At 36.7% G+C, this 13,301-nt stretch overlaps 1 protein-coding gene across 1 annotated transcript; it reads right to left on the reverse strand.

Annotated features, from left to right (window-relative positions):
• Window positions 1-23: 23 nt before the first annotated feature.
• LOC125188965 (AT-rich interactive domain-containing protein 6-like) lies at window positions 24-6,730 on the reverse strand. Its single transcript, XM_048086097.1, has 12 exons — window positions 6,042-6,730; window positions 5,918-5,957; window positions 4,892-4,944; window positions 4,609-4,654; window positions 3,934-4,023; window positions 3,127-3,249; window positions 2,974-3,025; window positions 2,810-2,882; window positions 1,742-1,808; window positions 1,610-1,660; window positions 1,322-1,414; window positions 24-315 (listed from the first exon to the last, which is right to left on the reverse strand). Exons 1-12 carry the CDS (start codon window positions 6,623-6,625, stop codon window positions 211-213), a joined length of 1,377 nt encoding a protein of 458 aa, XP_047942054.1. The 5' UTR covers window positions 6,626-6,730; the 3' UTR covers window positions 24-210.
• Between the last annotated feature and the right edge of the window lie 6,571 nt (window positions 6,731-13,301).

Here is a 13,301-nt window from a genome sequence, read left to right on the forward strand (position 1 = left end):
CTTAAAACATTCAAGGGAAAAAGTGAAAAAAAGACTTCGTGATTACCTAAGTAATCCGCTTCAGTATAGAATCCAAAAGAGAGGAAGCACGTCAACCCTCATTTACAAGGTGCACTACCACTACCACTACCACTACAGCTACCAGTCTGAATATTCAACATAATTAAACCTTACACAACTATTTTCAAGCCCATCTCTCATAGGGTGCCTCTACATATCTGACTGCTCGAATGGTACACGCACAAATAGCTGCCCATGCAAAGTCACCACAGCTGATGTCTGATGAGGATCAATTCTAGTAGGCAAGCTAACCACCTGAGGACAGAACACGACTCTCATATAAGTCAGATCAACAACAAGCTGCTATATATGTTTACACCTATTCCTGCAACCTTAAAACTAGCTATTTCAGCGACCTGCAAATAAGGGCCTTCAATAGCTTTTGATTCATGTTTCATTTATTTCAACCTCAGAAGAACCAGTGTCCATGGAATTATCATGTCTGCTCAGCTTATTTACAACATTATTTCTTCTTTTCAGTTTCATAGTTTGTGAATTACAAGGTGGGTAAACCACTGGACTATAACATTTTATGTAAGTTCCAACAAGAATGAATTTAACAGGCAAGAAAAGGAAAAAAGGTAATAATGTTTAATTTTAAAAATTATTCAGACAGCCATAAGAGTGCATCATCAAATGGTATGTCAACGAAAACACTTTGAAAGAAAAGGCAGACAAAACTTGTACTTGTACGGACACAAACTTAAAATTTTCAAACTTAAATTCTTCTTTCTCCTCTTTTCCTACTAGTAACTAGGTTGGAATGATTGTAGAGGTGACTCCTAGAACAGCATATTTCAACAATAAGGAGACGGGAGCAAATTTGCATGCCATAGGGTCCAGTCTAATCTTTAGGTTTCAGGTAGAAACAAAAGATGCAGAGGCATTTACTTGCTCTGATTTAGGACTGCACCAACATAAATTTATATTGGCAAAAAAAGAAATACTTCTTGAATTTCTGTACAGACAGATATCTATTTATTGTTGTGGATTAGGAGACTACAGGAAGTTATGGGCTGAGATGATAGTCAGGGAGAGGTAAATGCAACTATAAAAAGAAAACATACAAAACATAACTCGCAATTTTGATCCAGTTACCACTCATATAAAAAACCATAAGAACAATAGCATACTCATGGGGACAAGTGGGCGGCACAGAGAAAAGGAAACTATCTTACAGTTTTAAAATTATTCAACTTCACAAATTCCACACTTGTAACACAGACTATAAATACTGTAAGAAATCAGTTACTGGAGCTACCTTTTTGAATGGTGTAACACCCCAAGGATTGTCCTGTTGCTCTGGTTGCCCTGATATAACTAAACGTCCTGCAGGATCAGACTGTACGCGCACCTATTGAGCAAAGCCACAAGACCAAGCACAAAAAAGTTAGAATGAGAAAGAAAAGCAATGCCATGACCAACGATGCACTCATGCATCATTTATCAACACTTATATTTATTGTAAGGTATTAGAGCTTAAAATGTAAATGAATTTCTATTTTCTGATTTACAAAAAGAATGAGATAGTAACATCTCGGTTACTTGCCTCTTCTCGAAGAAGCCCAGGAACTAAGGCATATACTTCATAACAGTCTTTCTGCAAAACATGACAAACTTGTTAAATTAGATCTCTATGAATACTGATGATTACAAACCAGGACCAGAGTGAAAACTGTACCATTCTCTGCACATTCACCTTCACCCAATCAGCAGGAACCCCAACATCTACCACCATTATTTCCAATCTGTTGAAGAACTTAAAATCAAGATACTGAAAAGACATGCACAGAACTCTTTTCCATTCTATTGGAAGAGATTAAATACATAGGCTGAAAAAGAAGAATGCATATAAATCTATCCAATTTACTGAACACACTGAAATCCATATACTGAAAGAGAATGCATAAGATTTCCTTCACATTCACAAATAATTTAGTCGTAGAGTCTTCTATTTTAATATCAAAGTAACAGCGGAAACATTTAGATGAGCATGTGCACTTCATTTTATGTGAGATAAGGCCAACAAGGAGAACTCCTCTCTGACCATTTAAAATCAGTAGTTCACGTAGTTCATGTGACTATGACAATGCAAATTATAGTCAGGACTCTTTGGCAAAACCTTCGAGCCTTAATATATACCCGCCAGACTGGGATTGTAAGTGATTAGATGGACTTATTTATTTATTTCTCGTTTGGTTCATGTTACTGGTACCACCCTTTTCTGGGAACGTTCCTTCATTTAATAGAAGAAGATGATTGAACATGATCTCGGGAAGCGACAAATTTATTTGAGACAATACATGTAGCCTGAGGGCTGAGAGGCTGAAAGGGAGTTGAGAGTCTTGAGACAACAAAGGTGGTATGAAACAGCTAGTGCCTCAGCCAACAACAAGGGGATTCCAAATTAGCTTAGTGATGCCAAGAAGCTTTGGGAATTTTCTAAGGTAGGCTGTCCCATTATTATTGTGGCAGAGCTGCTCGAATGACGATTGGCCAGCAGTGGCAGTTTTTGCGTATAATACCAAGAGCAGACTATTCCGGATAAGTATTTGATTCCACTAATAAAATACATGTAGGATGAGCTTTATGGAACTAAGTGGTTCAGCAAGCTTGATATTTTAAGCCTATTTATACTTTTGTACATTATTTATGTATATATATGCCAAAGCCTAAGGGGCTTCAAAGTATTCACTCACTTAACTCAAGTTACACAGTAAAATCAGGGTCCAAACTAAGAGATCTTAACTGTGATTTTGAAGCCGTGCGTGCAACTTTGACAGCATGCTCAACGGGAGATGACCCCTTGCGCTTTAGGAAGCCTTAGTCAAGAATTGGCCACAAAAGAAATATAATTCAAGCTCGCCAACAGAAGATCGGGAAACACCATTCAACTCTAAAAATGACACTTACCAATATTCCTTAATTGTTTTTCACGCTTTGGTGTCGTTATTGGATTCTTATCCTACAAAACAGAGTAAGACCATAAGAAAAGAATTAGAACAAAAGAGCAGGAAAGTACAAATTCTGAAAATAAACGGAACAAGGAAAAAAGAATAATCATACCTTAATGATGGGATCTCCAACCTCACCATTACCAAGAAGACGCTGAGAGTGCCATCCCTGCATGGCACGAGCCGCAGCATCCCTTCTTGCTCTACCTGATCCTGGGGCATGAATTTGATCTACCTGCATATACATTGTTTGGAGGACCTTTATGGATTGAAAATATATAAAGCCATGAAATTATTTCCATATCCCTTTGGGAGGATTGGGGTAGTTAAGTAGTTCGACTCTCCATTTTGGAGGAAGGCAAAGAATGTTTCTATAATCTATGGTCACGTACAATAAGTCCTCACATATTGGAGTTATAAAACACTTAAGTTGCTAAAAAATATAGGATTAATTGTAAAATTAACAATTGAACACAACCTTTCACCAGCCTTGCAATTATTACATGACTTTTAATACATAGTAATTACACAGTAAATTTTTATGAGATGTAATTTCCAAATATATGCTCCACATTGTCAACATGTTGAGTCAATTGATGTGGGGAAAAAACTCATGAAACAAAGATGTAATTTTTTCATTTTACGCATCAAAAGAATTTAGGGATGTTGCAGCTGCAAAGTTGCAAATGTAGCAAGGTATATGGTACCTGGACACCTCTAAAGTCACCAAAAGATAAGTATGTGCATGAATCACAACAGTAACATCCACATTTCTCAAACATCTAGTTCTCTTATAAACTCTAAAGTAAACTATACATTCGAGTTTAGACAATAGCACACTACTGAACTAGAAAATCTTTGTTGTAAATGCTCTACCAACCTATAAAAATACTAAGACGAAGTGGAATTTATGAACAACCTGACTTCCAGCAGCAGGGTCCGATATAGTAGCATCAGTAAAAGGCAGCTCGCCACAGCGCATTTTATTCTTTTCATATTCTAACAGTGCCTGTAAATTCGAACCATCTGATCAGTGCATAATGTAGGAGACATTTTGTAACTCAATATAACATCAGTCTAAACATAGAAGTATGCTTCTCGGTAAACACCCCAGGGGAAGCTTTAGCCAATGTTCAAGAAAACCACCCAACATAAAGAAATACAAAAGCGAAGTCTCGCAATGGCTCAGGACACATATATAAATACGGTTACTCTAGCAGTGCATATTAAGTACAAAAACTCATCGAAACCACTTAGACTGACAATCTTTTTCAAGAAAAGAATAGATGATAAATGATGAACTCTTTTCCAACAAGCAAGGCATGCCATGCAGTTAAATCCCTGGAGACACCTCATAAAGTAATAGGTCATATCTACGTTACATGAGGAAACCCTAAGCCAAAACAAAGAGCAGAAGGCAATTTCCTACACCCGTCCAGAATATATGCATGCATTGCAGATGCCCCAGCAAAAGTGAGACCAGAAGGATTTAAAAAATAGACATTTCTGAGAAATTAAACAAAATGACAAGCTAGAAAATTATGAAATAAAAACAACAGAAGGATGTGAATGTTTCAAGTAATCTGAACACAACCTTCTCATAAAAACCTCGAAACGTCCAGGACACAGTGGTACAAGTCCTGTAAAACGCACAAATAACATAATTAACATTGAACCATTTGTGAAATAGTTGAATAAAGAATTCCTGGGTGTGTGTGAGTTGAAACTCATAGAAGGACAGCAATCATAGCCGTATTTTTTGCTCTACTTCTGAAGCAGTAACAAATGCCTTTAAAAATTCAGAAGTATTTGACTGGTCATAAGTGATCTCTCTGACAAAATTAGGGTTTTTCAATTGAACTTAGAGTGATCCTCACTTTGGGGGTTTAAAGGATTCTCCAACTTGTCTCCACAGCTTCAATGAAGTGACCTACAAAACCAAAAATGACATCAAGATTATAAAGCACATGCCATAGAAAATTAAAGAACCATGACATTGAGGAGCCCTAGAAGTAAACAGTCAAGTCGAAGAGTCATGTAGGAAACAAGTGTGATGAGTATTTCAGAGTCATAACTAGTATTTATGATTTTCCCAGAAAATAGAACTTCAACTATTATACATTGAATACTAGTGTCATCTTTGTAGACTTCCAGTTCCAGGTATGAGCTATTAAAACCATATATTTAGATTTAAAACACTCACCAAAGTTCTCTATTAATCTTACATATGACCAGGAATAATATGTTATTATCCGCGCTCTTAAAGACTAACAAGATTATATGATGAGAGTTCATTTTCTATTGACATAATGAAGCATTGAAGCACATCATTGGCCAAAAGAAGTGAACAAGTGGCATGCATGTTGGGTTTAATTTCAACAAAATTTCTTTTTTTAGTCTATCACAAGTCTAAAGCAAGCAACAAAATAGCCAAGGTATAAGATGCTGACAGCAATAAGTATATCCATTGAAGATTTGATACGTTCAAAAACATGCAACCTACTGTTCCTTTTGTTGGTCCAATTTGGTGAAAATCTTAAATGTAGAACTTTTTGCAACACACTCTAGTCTCTAAATACAAAATATAAAACACCACTACAACGTGAACTTGCCAAATAGAATAAAATCACATTTTGCAAATATGAGATTGTTTTCTCTCTAAACTCTATTAATCCCCGGATTCATTTAATGCAAGGGATTTATTCTCTTTAGCTTGCCACATAACACCATTTTGAAAGAAGTGAGCTAAGGATCAACATGTGCCCTTGTTATATACGTCAAAATACTAATGCGCACACACACACACATATATATATGACTACCGAAGTATCATAAATGGCAGCCAAAACAGAAGTTAATTACAATGTGAAATATGGCGAAGAAACAGAAACTCCTATGTGTACCTGTTCATAACCACCGAGTCTGATCACTGCTCTCCACAACCTATGAGCAAGGTAGGGCCGATAAGTGAACAATTTCAAGAACGCCAAAAATGAATAGCAAAAGAGAATTAAAAGGAAGAGTTACTTGAGGCAATTTAAAGGCTCTTGATAGAATTTGGGAGGCTTGAAGTCCAGGCATCTTTCTTTATGGAAAGTTTCAAGTTCCTTCATAAAAGCAGCTTGCTCCTCCTCAGTTCCAGATTCATCTCCTGTAACATCATCAGCATCTAACAGGAAAGATCTGGAAGAAGCTTTAGTATCAGGCTCGGTCTTCAACTCCTCCATAGCATCCCCCTGTAACCCTTCTATTTCCATGATGGCGCCATTTTCATTTAGTTCCCCCTTTTGGTCCTGGGTGATAACCATCAATTCTTGCCGCCTCCCTCCCTCTTCATCTTCCTCGTCCGCTTCCCCATGTCCATTCTCTGCCACCTCAACGTTCAATTCCTCTTGGCATTTATCATCCTTTGCTTCTGGTTGTAGTTCTGACGAAGGTTGGGCGTTCTGGCTCAAACTTGCAGCAGAATTCTCCCCGTCTGCGGGCTTAATTAGGTTATCGTCAACTTCCACATCATTCAGTGTTTGGTTGTCAACGTTTTGGGACTGCTGCTCGGCCGAAGCAGCAACGTCGCCGTGTGCATCCTGGTCTGCTTCTCGGTTGTCTTCCATGAGGAGGGTAGTGCTGGAATTGAATTATGGGATTCCAACCAAAAATCCCCAATTGCTGCGAAACCCTAATCCCTAACCTTGCGTTTTGGTTGTTATCGAAATGTATGAAATTGGAGCGTCTTTCAAATTAGTACTGCGTCATGTCACGTCATCATTAATTTTAGCGGTGCCAACATTTTATAATTTTTTAAATACACCATCTAACATTATTATTACTCCGTATTATTAATAAACAACAAAAATTAATTTTTCACATTTTTTTAATTATTTTAAAAAAATAATGACAAATAGTTTTTATCCTCTATCCACTAACTATTGTATGAGGTAAGCTGCAGCCTGCAGCATACATGATATTGCTTATAATGGGCTCAATTTGTTGAGCAAGGTTTACATAATTACATTAATATGGAATAGAATTCGTGAGATGTTGAAGCTTTAATTGATGTCGAAGTATATACGAAAGAACATGTAAATTGTATGTCATCAACAAAAATGCATGAAAGGGGCTTACCTGAAGTGCGATACATATAATATGAGCCAAAGAACTTGTAAAGGTGGTTATTGACTGGGAATTATCTTAATATGATTCATTTCATATCTATCTAGTTGTATCATAGTGAATATAAATAATTTTACTCAATAAATGTTCTTGTTCTTGGATGCCATTTTCTTTTGTATCGAAGAGTAAGGGTTAAATGTGATCCTAAACATATGGTGTTTTTATGATTTTAGTCATAGACATTACTTTTTGATTATTCTGTCCCATATATTTGAAATCGGGCCGGACTCGGTCCAATATGGACGGCGCCGTGAAAAATAAATGGTCAACGGTTGTTTAGCCGATTTTGACTCAATTATGCATTTTAATTTGCGAAATTTATTTTTTTTTTAAAATAATATTATTCTGAAAAAACTAAATACTCCTACAAAGAACCCTTGTTCTCTTTCTTATTCAATTTCACACAATCGCATGCATTGCAGGTATTGTTGTTCACCAACACAAAAATGATCCACATCTAAACTCTCCCCCAGGATATAAGTGAAGAAGAGATAGTTAGTCACTTGGAAGAACATGGAACAATTGCTTGTACAAAACTGTTTAGATGAATGGAAAGAAGCAGGATCTTGTCCTTTTTGAAAATGATGAACAGGTTACAGAAACTCTTGGTGGTTCAAACCATTCGCATTTCGTTCAGAGACTTTGCATATTAGAGGTGGTGGACCCATAGACTGTATGTTTATGTTCCCTCTTGGATTCACTGTTTCTTTCACATTGTTTTGCCAAATCTTGATATATGCATTTGTTTTATTATGTGTAGTGAATTGTAGCCTATGGCACAGCTCTTTTAACGGGGGGGGAGGGGGGGGTTTCATTTTTTCGGCTACTCAGGTGTTTGATAATGGATGCATATCATTAATGTTGGGGAGATTCAATATATAGAACACAAAAACGGATATCTAAAAGTCGTGATAAACACTTTCAGATCAAATCAATTTGGCGGTTCTACCAAACTATTCGATCGGATAAAATTCAAAAGATTATTTTGAACTTTTTCGAATACCAATTGTTGAAGATGATCAGAACCATAAATAACGATCGGATCGGTTTATAAACATGAACAGACGCGTCTGTTCATTTTCTAACCGAAAATAACAGAATTTTAAAGGTTTTCGAAATTGCAAATTGGTCCTTTTATTTTTCCGAAATTACATCTTCGGATGAATTTCTTATACTGCTCGACCCCAGCCAGGGGCTCTGCCCCTTGGACCCCGCTATCCGGGGGCGCTGCCCCCGGACCCTCGTTCATCTGTATCATAACGAATTCAAATAAGTGTGCACTCCGCACCCTCCATACTTATATGATGTATCGTTATGACAATATCGATCGATCAAGTTAATCCAATTACACTAAAATATCCAACAATCCTCCCCTATTTTAGTGCAATCCTTGATTATCTAAAACAAGTCATCTCAAACATTCAAACTTTTGCATAAATGAAATATCGTAACGATTGAATTCCACCTTAGTACATTACACATTCCATACATTCGAATACCCCGGGTGTCACTAAGGATTGAACCCTGGGAACTCACATTGAATACACGAAGATAATGTACACAAAAGTTTACATACGAATATGATCTATCTTGACACTATATGTTACTAGCCTATGTCCTTATCCTTCATAAACATATCGAAACCAAGTCTCAGCTTCTTGAAGCGGCTAAACTTCATGTTTATATAGGTAGCTCCTTTATTCTTGCACCTACATTTGCAATTTTTCAAAAGAACTATTAAGAATATAGAATTCCACCTTAGTACATTACACATTCCATACATTCGAATACCCCGGGTGTCACTAAGGATTGAACCCTGGGAACTCACATTGAATACACGAAGATAATGTACACAAAAGTTTACATACGAATATGATCTATCTTGACACTATATGTTACTAGCCTATGTCCTTATCCTTCATAAACATATCGAAACCAAGTCTCAGCTTCTTGAAGCGGCTAAACTTCATGTTTATATAGGTAGCTCCTTTATTCTTGCACCTACATTTGCAATTTTTCAAAAGAACTATTAAGAATATATACATTCAACCTCCTTAACTTGTAGGTCCGAACACATACCTTGGGACGATTTTCAAATGTGTTCCAATCTCCAAATATTAAGTCTTCCACATTGAATTCTGCATCTAGTGTCATACTAAATGGGAATTGGGTATATTAATATCAAAGATTTGTGGTGGACTTTAATCTCATCCCTTTAGCCGATTTGTACACAAGATCTCTACTCAACCCTTTGGTTAAATGATCGGCTAAGTTGTCGTGAGTTCTCACAAACTCCACAGATATCACACCATCCATAATAAGTTCACGAATCATGCTATGTCTAACACCTAAGTGTCTTGACTTTCCATTATACACTTGACTATATGCCTTAGCCAAGGTAGCTGCACTATCACATCTGATAGATATAGGTGATATCGGTTTAGGCCACAATGAAATTTCATATATTAGATTTCTTAGCCATTCAGCCTCTTTACCAGCTGCTGCTAATGCCACAAACTCCGATTCCATTGTTGAATTCGTGATACAAGTTTGTTTCTTTGATGCCCAACATATAGCACCACCTCCAAGACGGAACACCCAACCACTTGTGGAAGAATGATCTTCCATATTGGTGATCCAACTTGCATCCGAAAAACCTTCAAGAACAGAAGAAAATCCAGAATAAGACAACCTATAATCCATTGTTCCTTTTAAGTACTTAAATACTCGATTCATGGCTTGCCAATGGATTAAACTTGGATTATGAGTATATCGACTCAACTTTCCAACTGCAAAGGCTATATCGGGTCTAGTACTAATCATAGCATACATTAGTGATCCAATAGCCTTTGAATATTCAAGCTGATTCACAGCAACTCCTTTATTAGGCACGAGTTTTGCACTAGGATCAAAAGGAGTCTTAACTGGAGAACAATCTTTGAAGTTAAATTTTTCCAATAACTTCTCAATATAATGTGATTGAGAGATGGAAATTCCTTGTTCTCCATGTGTGATCTTAATTCCAAGAATCACATCAGCCTTCCCCATGTCTTTCATCTCAAACTTAGATGACAAAAATGCCTTTGTTTTATCAACTTGATCTTGGTCAGTACCAAAGATCAACATGTCATCCACATATAAGCAAATGATAACTCCTTTACCGGTAGCATCAAATTTGCTATATACACACTTGTCTGCTTGGTTTAATACAAAACCATTAGACAACACCACGTCATCAAACTTCTGATGCCATTGTTTAGGGGCTTGCTTTAGTCCATAAAGAGATTTTACCAATTTACAAACCTTATGTTCATTACCAGGCATGACAAAGCCTTCTGATTGTTTGATATAAATCTCTTCATTTAATTCACCATTCAAGAAGACAGTCTTAACATCCATTTGGTGAATTACAAGATTATGTATAGCAGCAAGTGCTAACAATAATCTAATTGTGGAAATCCTAGCAACAGGAGCATAGGTATGATTCACTTGGATTTTACATGATTTTAGAGGGTAGTTTTACTTGAATTTGATCGTATATTGTGTATTTTGAGACATGGTTTATAGCTACTTCTCTATGTTATTGGTATTTTGACCATTTTGTGAAGAATGTGTAGAAAAAGGGTCGAAAATGAGCTTAAATGGCGAAAGGTGGAAAAAGGACGAAATTGCAGCACGAGGCTGGCGAACCGCCAGCTTCGCATCAGTACCAACCTGGCGACTCGCCAGGTCCTTCGCCCAGAATTGCCGAGAGCAGCTGGCGACTCGCCAGCTTCACCGTACAACGAACCTGGCGACCCGCCAGGTTCGGCCGACAGATCCAAACAAGGAAATTTCGAGCCCTATTTAACCTAATGTGCATGGGACGCCTCCTACAACATTCTACACGCCTTCAACCCCAATAATACTACTTTTTCACCTAGGAAGAAGAGAAGAACGAGCAGAGGACGAGTATTCATCGCAAGATTGAAGACGAGACCTCCAATCCGCCCAATCCAATTCTAGGAGTTTCTACCTTTAGTTTTATTCTTGTTCAAACAATGTTTTTGAATATTTCTTTGACTTTTGTGTTAAACATGAGTAGCTAAATCCTTCGTAGAGTTCTACGGGGGAGATACAATGATTCTTATGTTTAATTGATTTCCTTTTTCTATGCCTTGGCTCATGTGGTTATTTTGATTTCTTCTGTGCTTATACATTTATTTGACTGATCAAGGTATCAAAGTAGTCAATGCCTTCCTTTTGTCTAAAGCCTTGGATAACCAATCTGGCTTTATATTTGTCTATGCTTCCATCCACCTTCATCTTCGTTTTGAAGATCCATTTGCTATTTAAAGCTTCACAACCAGGTGGTAAATCAGTCAATATCCAAGTACCATTTTGAATTATAGAATCCATCTCCTCTTAGATTGCTTCTTTCCAAAATGCAGAATCCCTTGAAGCCATAGCTTCTTTGTAGGTCCTTGGATCATCACCAATAGTAAAGCAATATTGATATTGAAAATTAATCTCATTTCTTGATCCTTCAAGTAAGTACAATTGGAAATCATTTCCAAAAGACTTAGCTTTTCTTGCTCTACTACTTCTCCTAACATCAGGAGGTGTATCAATCACTTTTCCAGTTACACCAGAGTTACTAGACCTTACAGTCATGTCTCCAGGTTTAGGTATAGACGTGAATCTATCCTCATGGCCAAATCAGCATCCTTTGACTCAATAATAAAGTGCACAGATACATAGTCATTGGGTTCTATTACATAGAACCTATAACAAACAGAATTTTCAGAATAGCCAAGAAACACACAATCTATACCTCTTTGACCTATGGTTTTCATTTTAGGGTCAGTTAGTCTTACCACTGCTCGACAACCCCAAACTCTGAGATAACTCAGTTTTGGTGGTTTCTTATGCCAAAGTTCATAAGGGGTTATCTTGTTCCTTTTATTAGGAACTCTATTCAACAAATAACAGGCTGTTAACATAGCCTCACCCCAAAATCCTTCACTTAGGCCAGAATAACACAACATTGAATTAATCATTTCTTTCAACGTTCTATTCTTTCTTTCCGCTATACCATTTTGTTGTGGTGTATATGGAGCAGTCGTTTGATGTATTATTCCAGTAGATTCAAAATATGCTGGATCATAATACTCACCTCCCCTATCAGTGCGAAGAGTTTTAATCTTCACACCATGATGAAGCTCTACACTTTCTTTAAAGATTTTAAATTTATCAAAAGCTTCATCTTTTGAATGACATAGATAGACATGACAAAATCTAGTAGCATCATCGATAAAAGTAACTACATACTTTTTATTACCAAGTGATGGAGTCGAATGAAAATCACACAAATCACTATGTATAAGTTCTAATACCTTAGTTTATTTATTGACATTCTTATTGAAAGGTTGTCTAGTTATCTTAGTTAACATGCAAGTTTTACACTTTTCACCATTCAACTCAAATGCTGGTATTAAACTCATTTTCGACATATCTTTCAATCTCTTGTAATGTACATGTCCAAGTCTAGCATGCCACAATTCTGATTTACTAACATGATTACTAGAACTAGTAGAAGTCATGCAAACAGAATTATTAACAAAAGAGACATCTAAATTCAACTTAAACATGCCACATAGATAACCAAAACCAATGAAATTACCATGCCTTGACAGAATGTATTTATCACTTTCTAACACTTGTTTATAGCCACAACTATTCAATACAATACCAGAAACTAAGTTTTTACGAATTCCAGGTACATAAACAACATTTTCTAACAATAAGGAATTTCCAGAGGTAAATACTAGGCTAACAGATCTTATTCCTTTGATTGGTTCAGTTGCAACATTGCCCATCTTCAAGGAAGATCCATCTTCAATTGGTTTAAAGTCCTTGAACCATTGACGATCCTTGCATACATGACATGTTGCACCCGAATCAATCCACCATGAGAGATCATCATCCTGCACATAAAATGCTTCAGAGATTATTGATGCATAATAATTCTCAACCAAATGATCATTAGGTACAAAAAACGAACCTGATTGCTTTTCAGGATCCTTGGATCCATTTGGACCAGCCTCGTTTTTCCCTTTTCCTCCACCCTTTCCAGAC

This window comes from Salvia hispanica, chromosome 5, assembly GCF_023119035.1.
Source record: "Salvia hispanica cultivar TCC Black 2014 chromosome 5, UniMelb_Shisp_WGS_1.0, whole genome shotgun sequence".
NCBI classification, from domain to species: Eukaryota; Viridiplantae; Streptophyta; class Magnoliopsida; order Lamiales; family Lamiaceae; genus Salvia; species Salvia hispanica.

Coding starts and splice junctions, on each gene's coding strand:
- LOC125188965 (XM_048086097.1), bottom strand. CDS start 6,625: ATGGAAGACAACCGAGAAGCAGACCAGGATGCACACGGCGACGTTGCT. Junction 2,883..2,973: donor AAAACAATTAAGGAATATTG/GTAAGTGTCATT, acceptor TTCTTGACTAAG/GCTTCCTAAAGCGCAAGGGG. Junction 1,661..1,741: donor AGGTGAATGTGCAGAGAATG/GTACAGTTTTCA, acceptor CATGTTTTGCAG/AAAGACTGTTATGAAGTATA.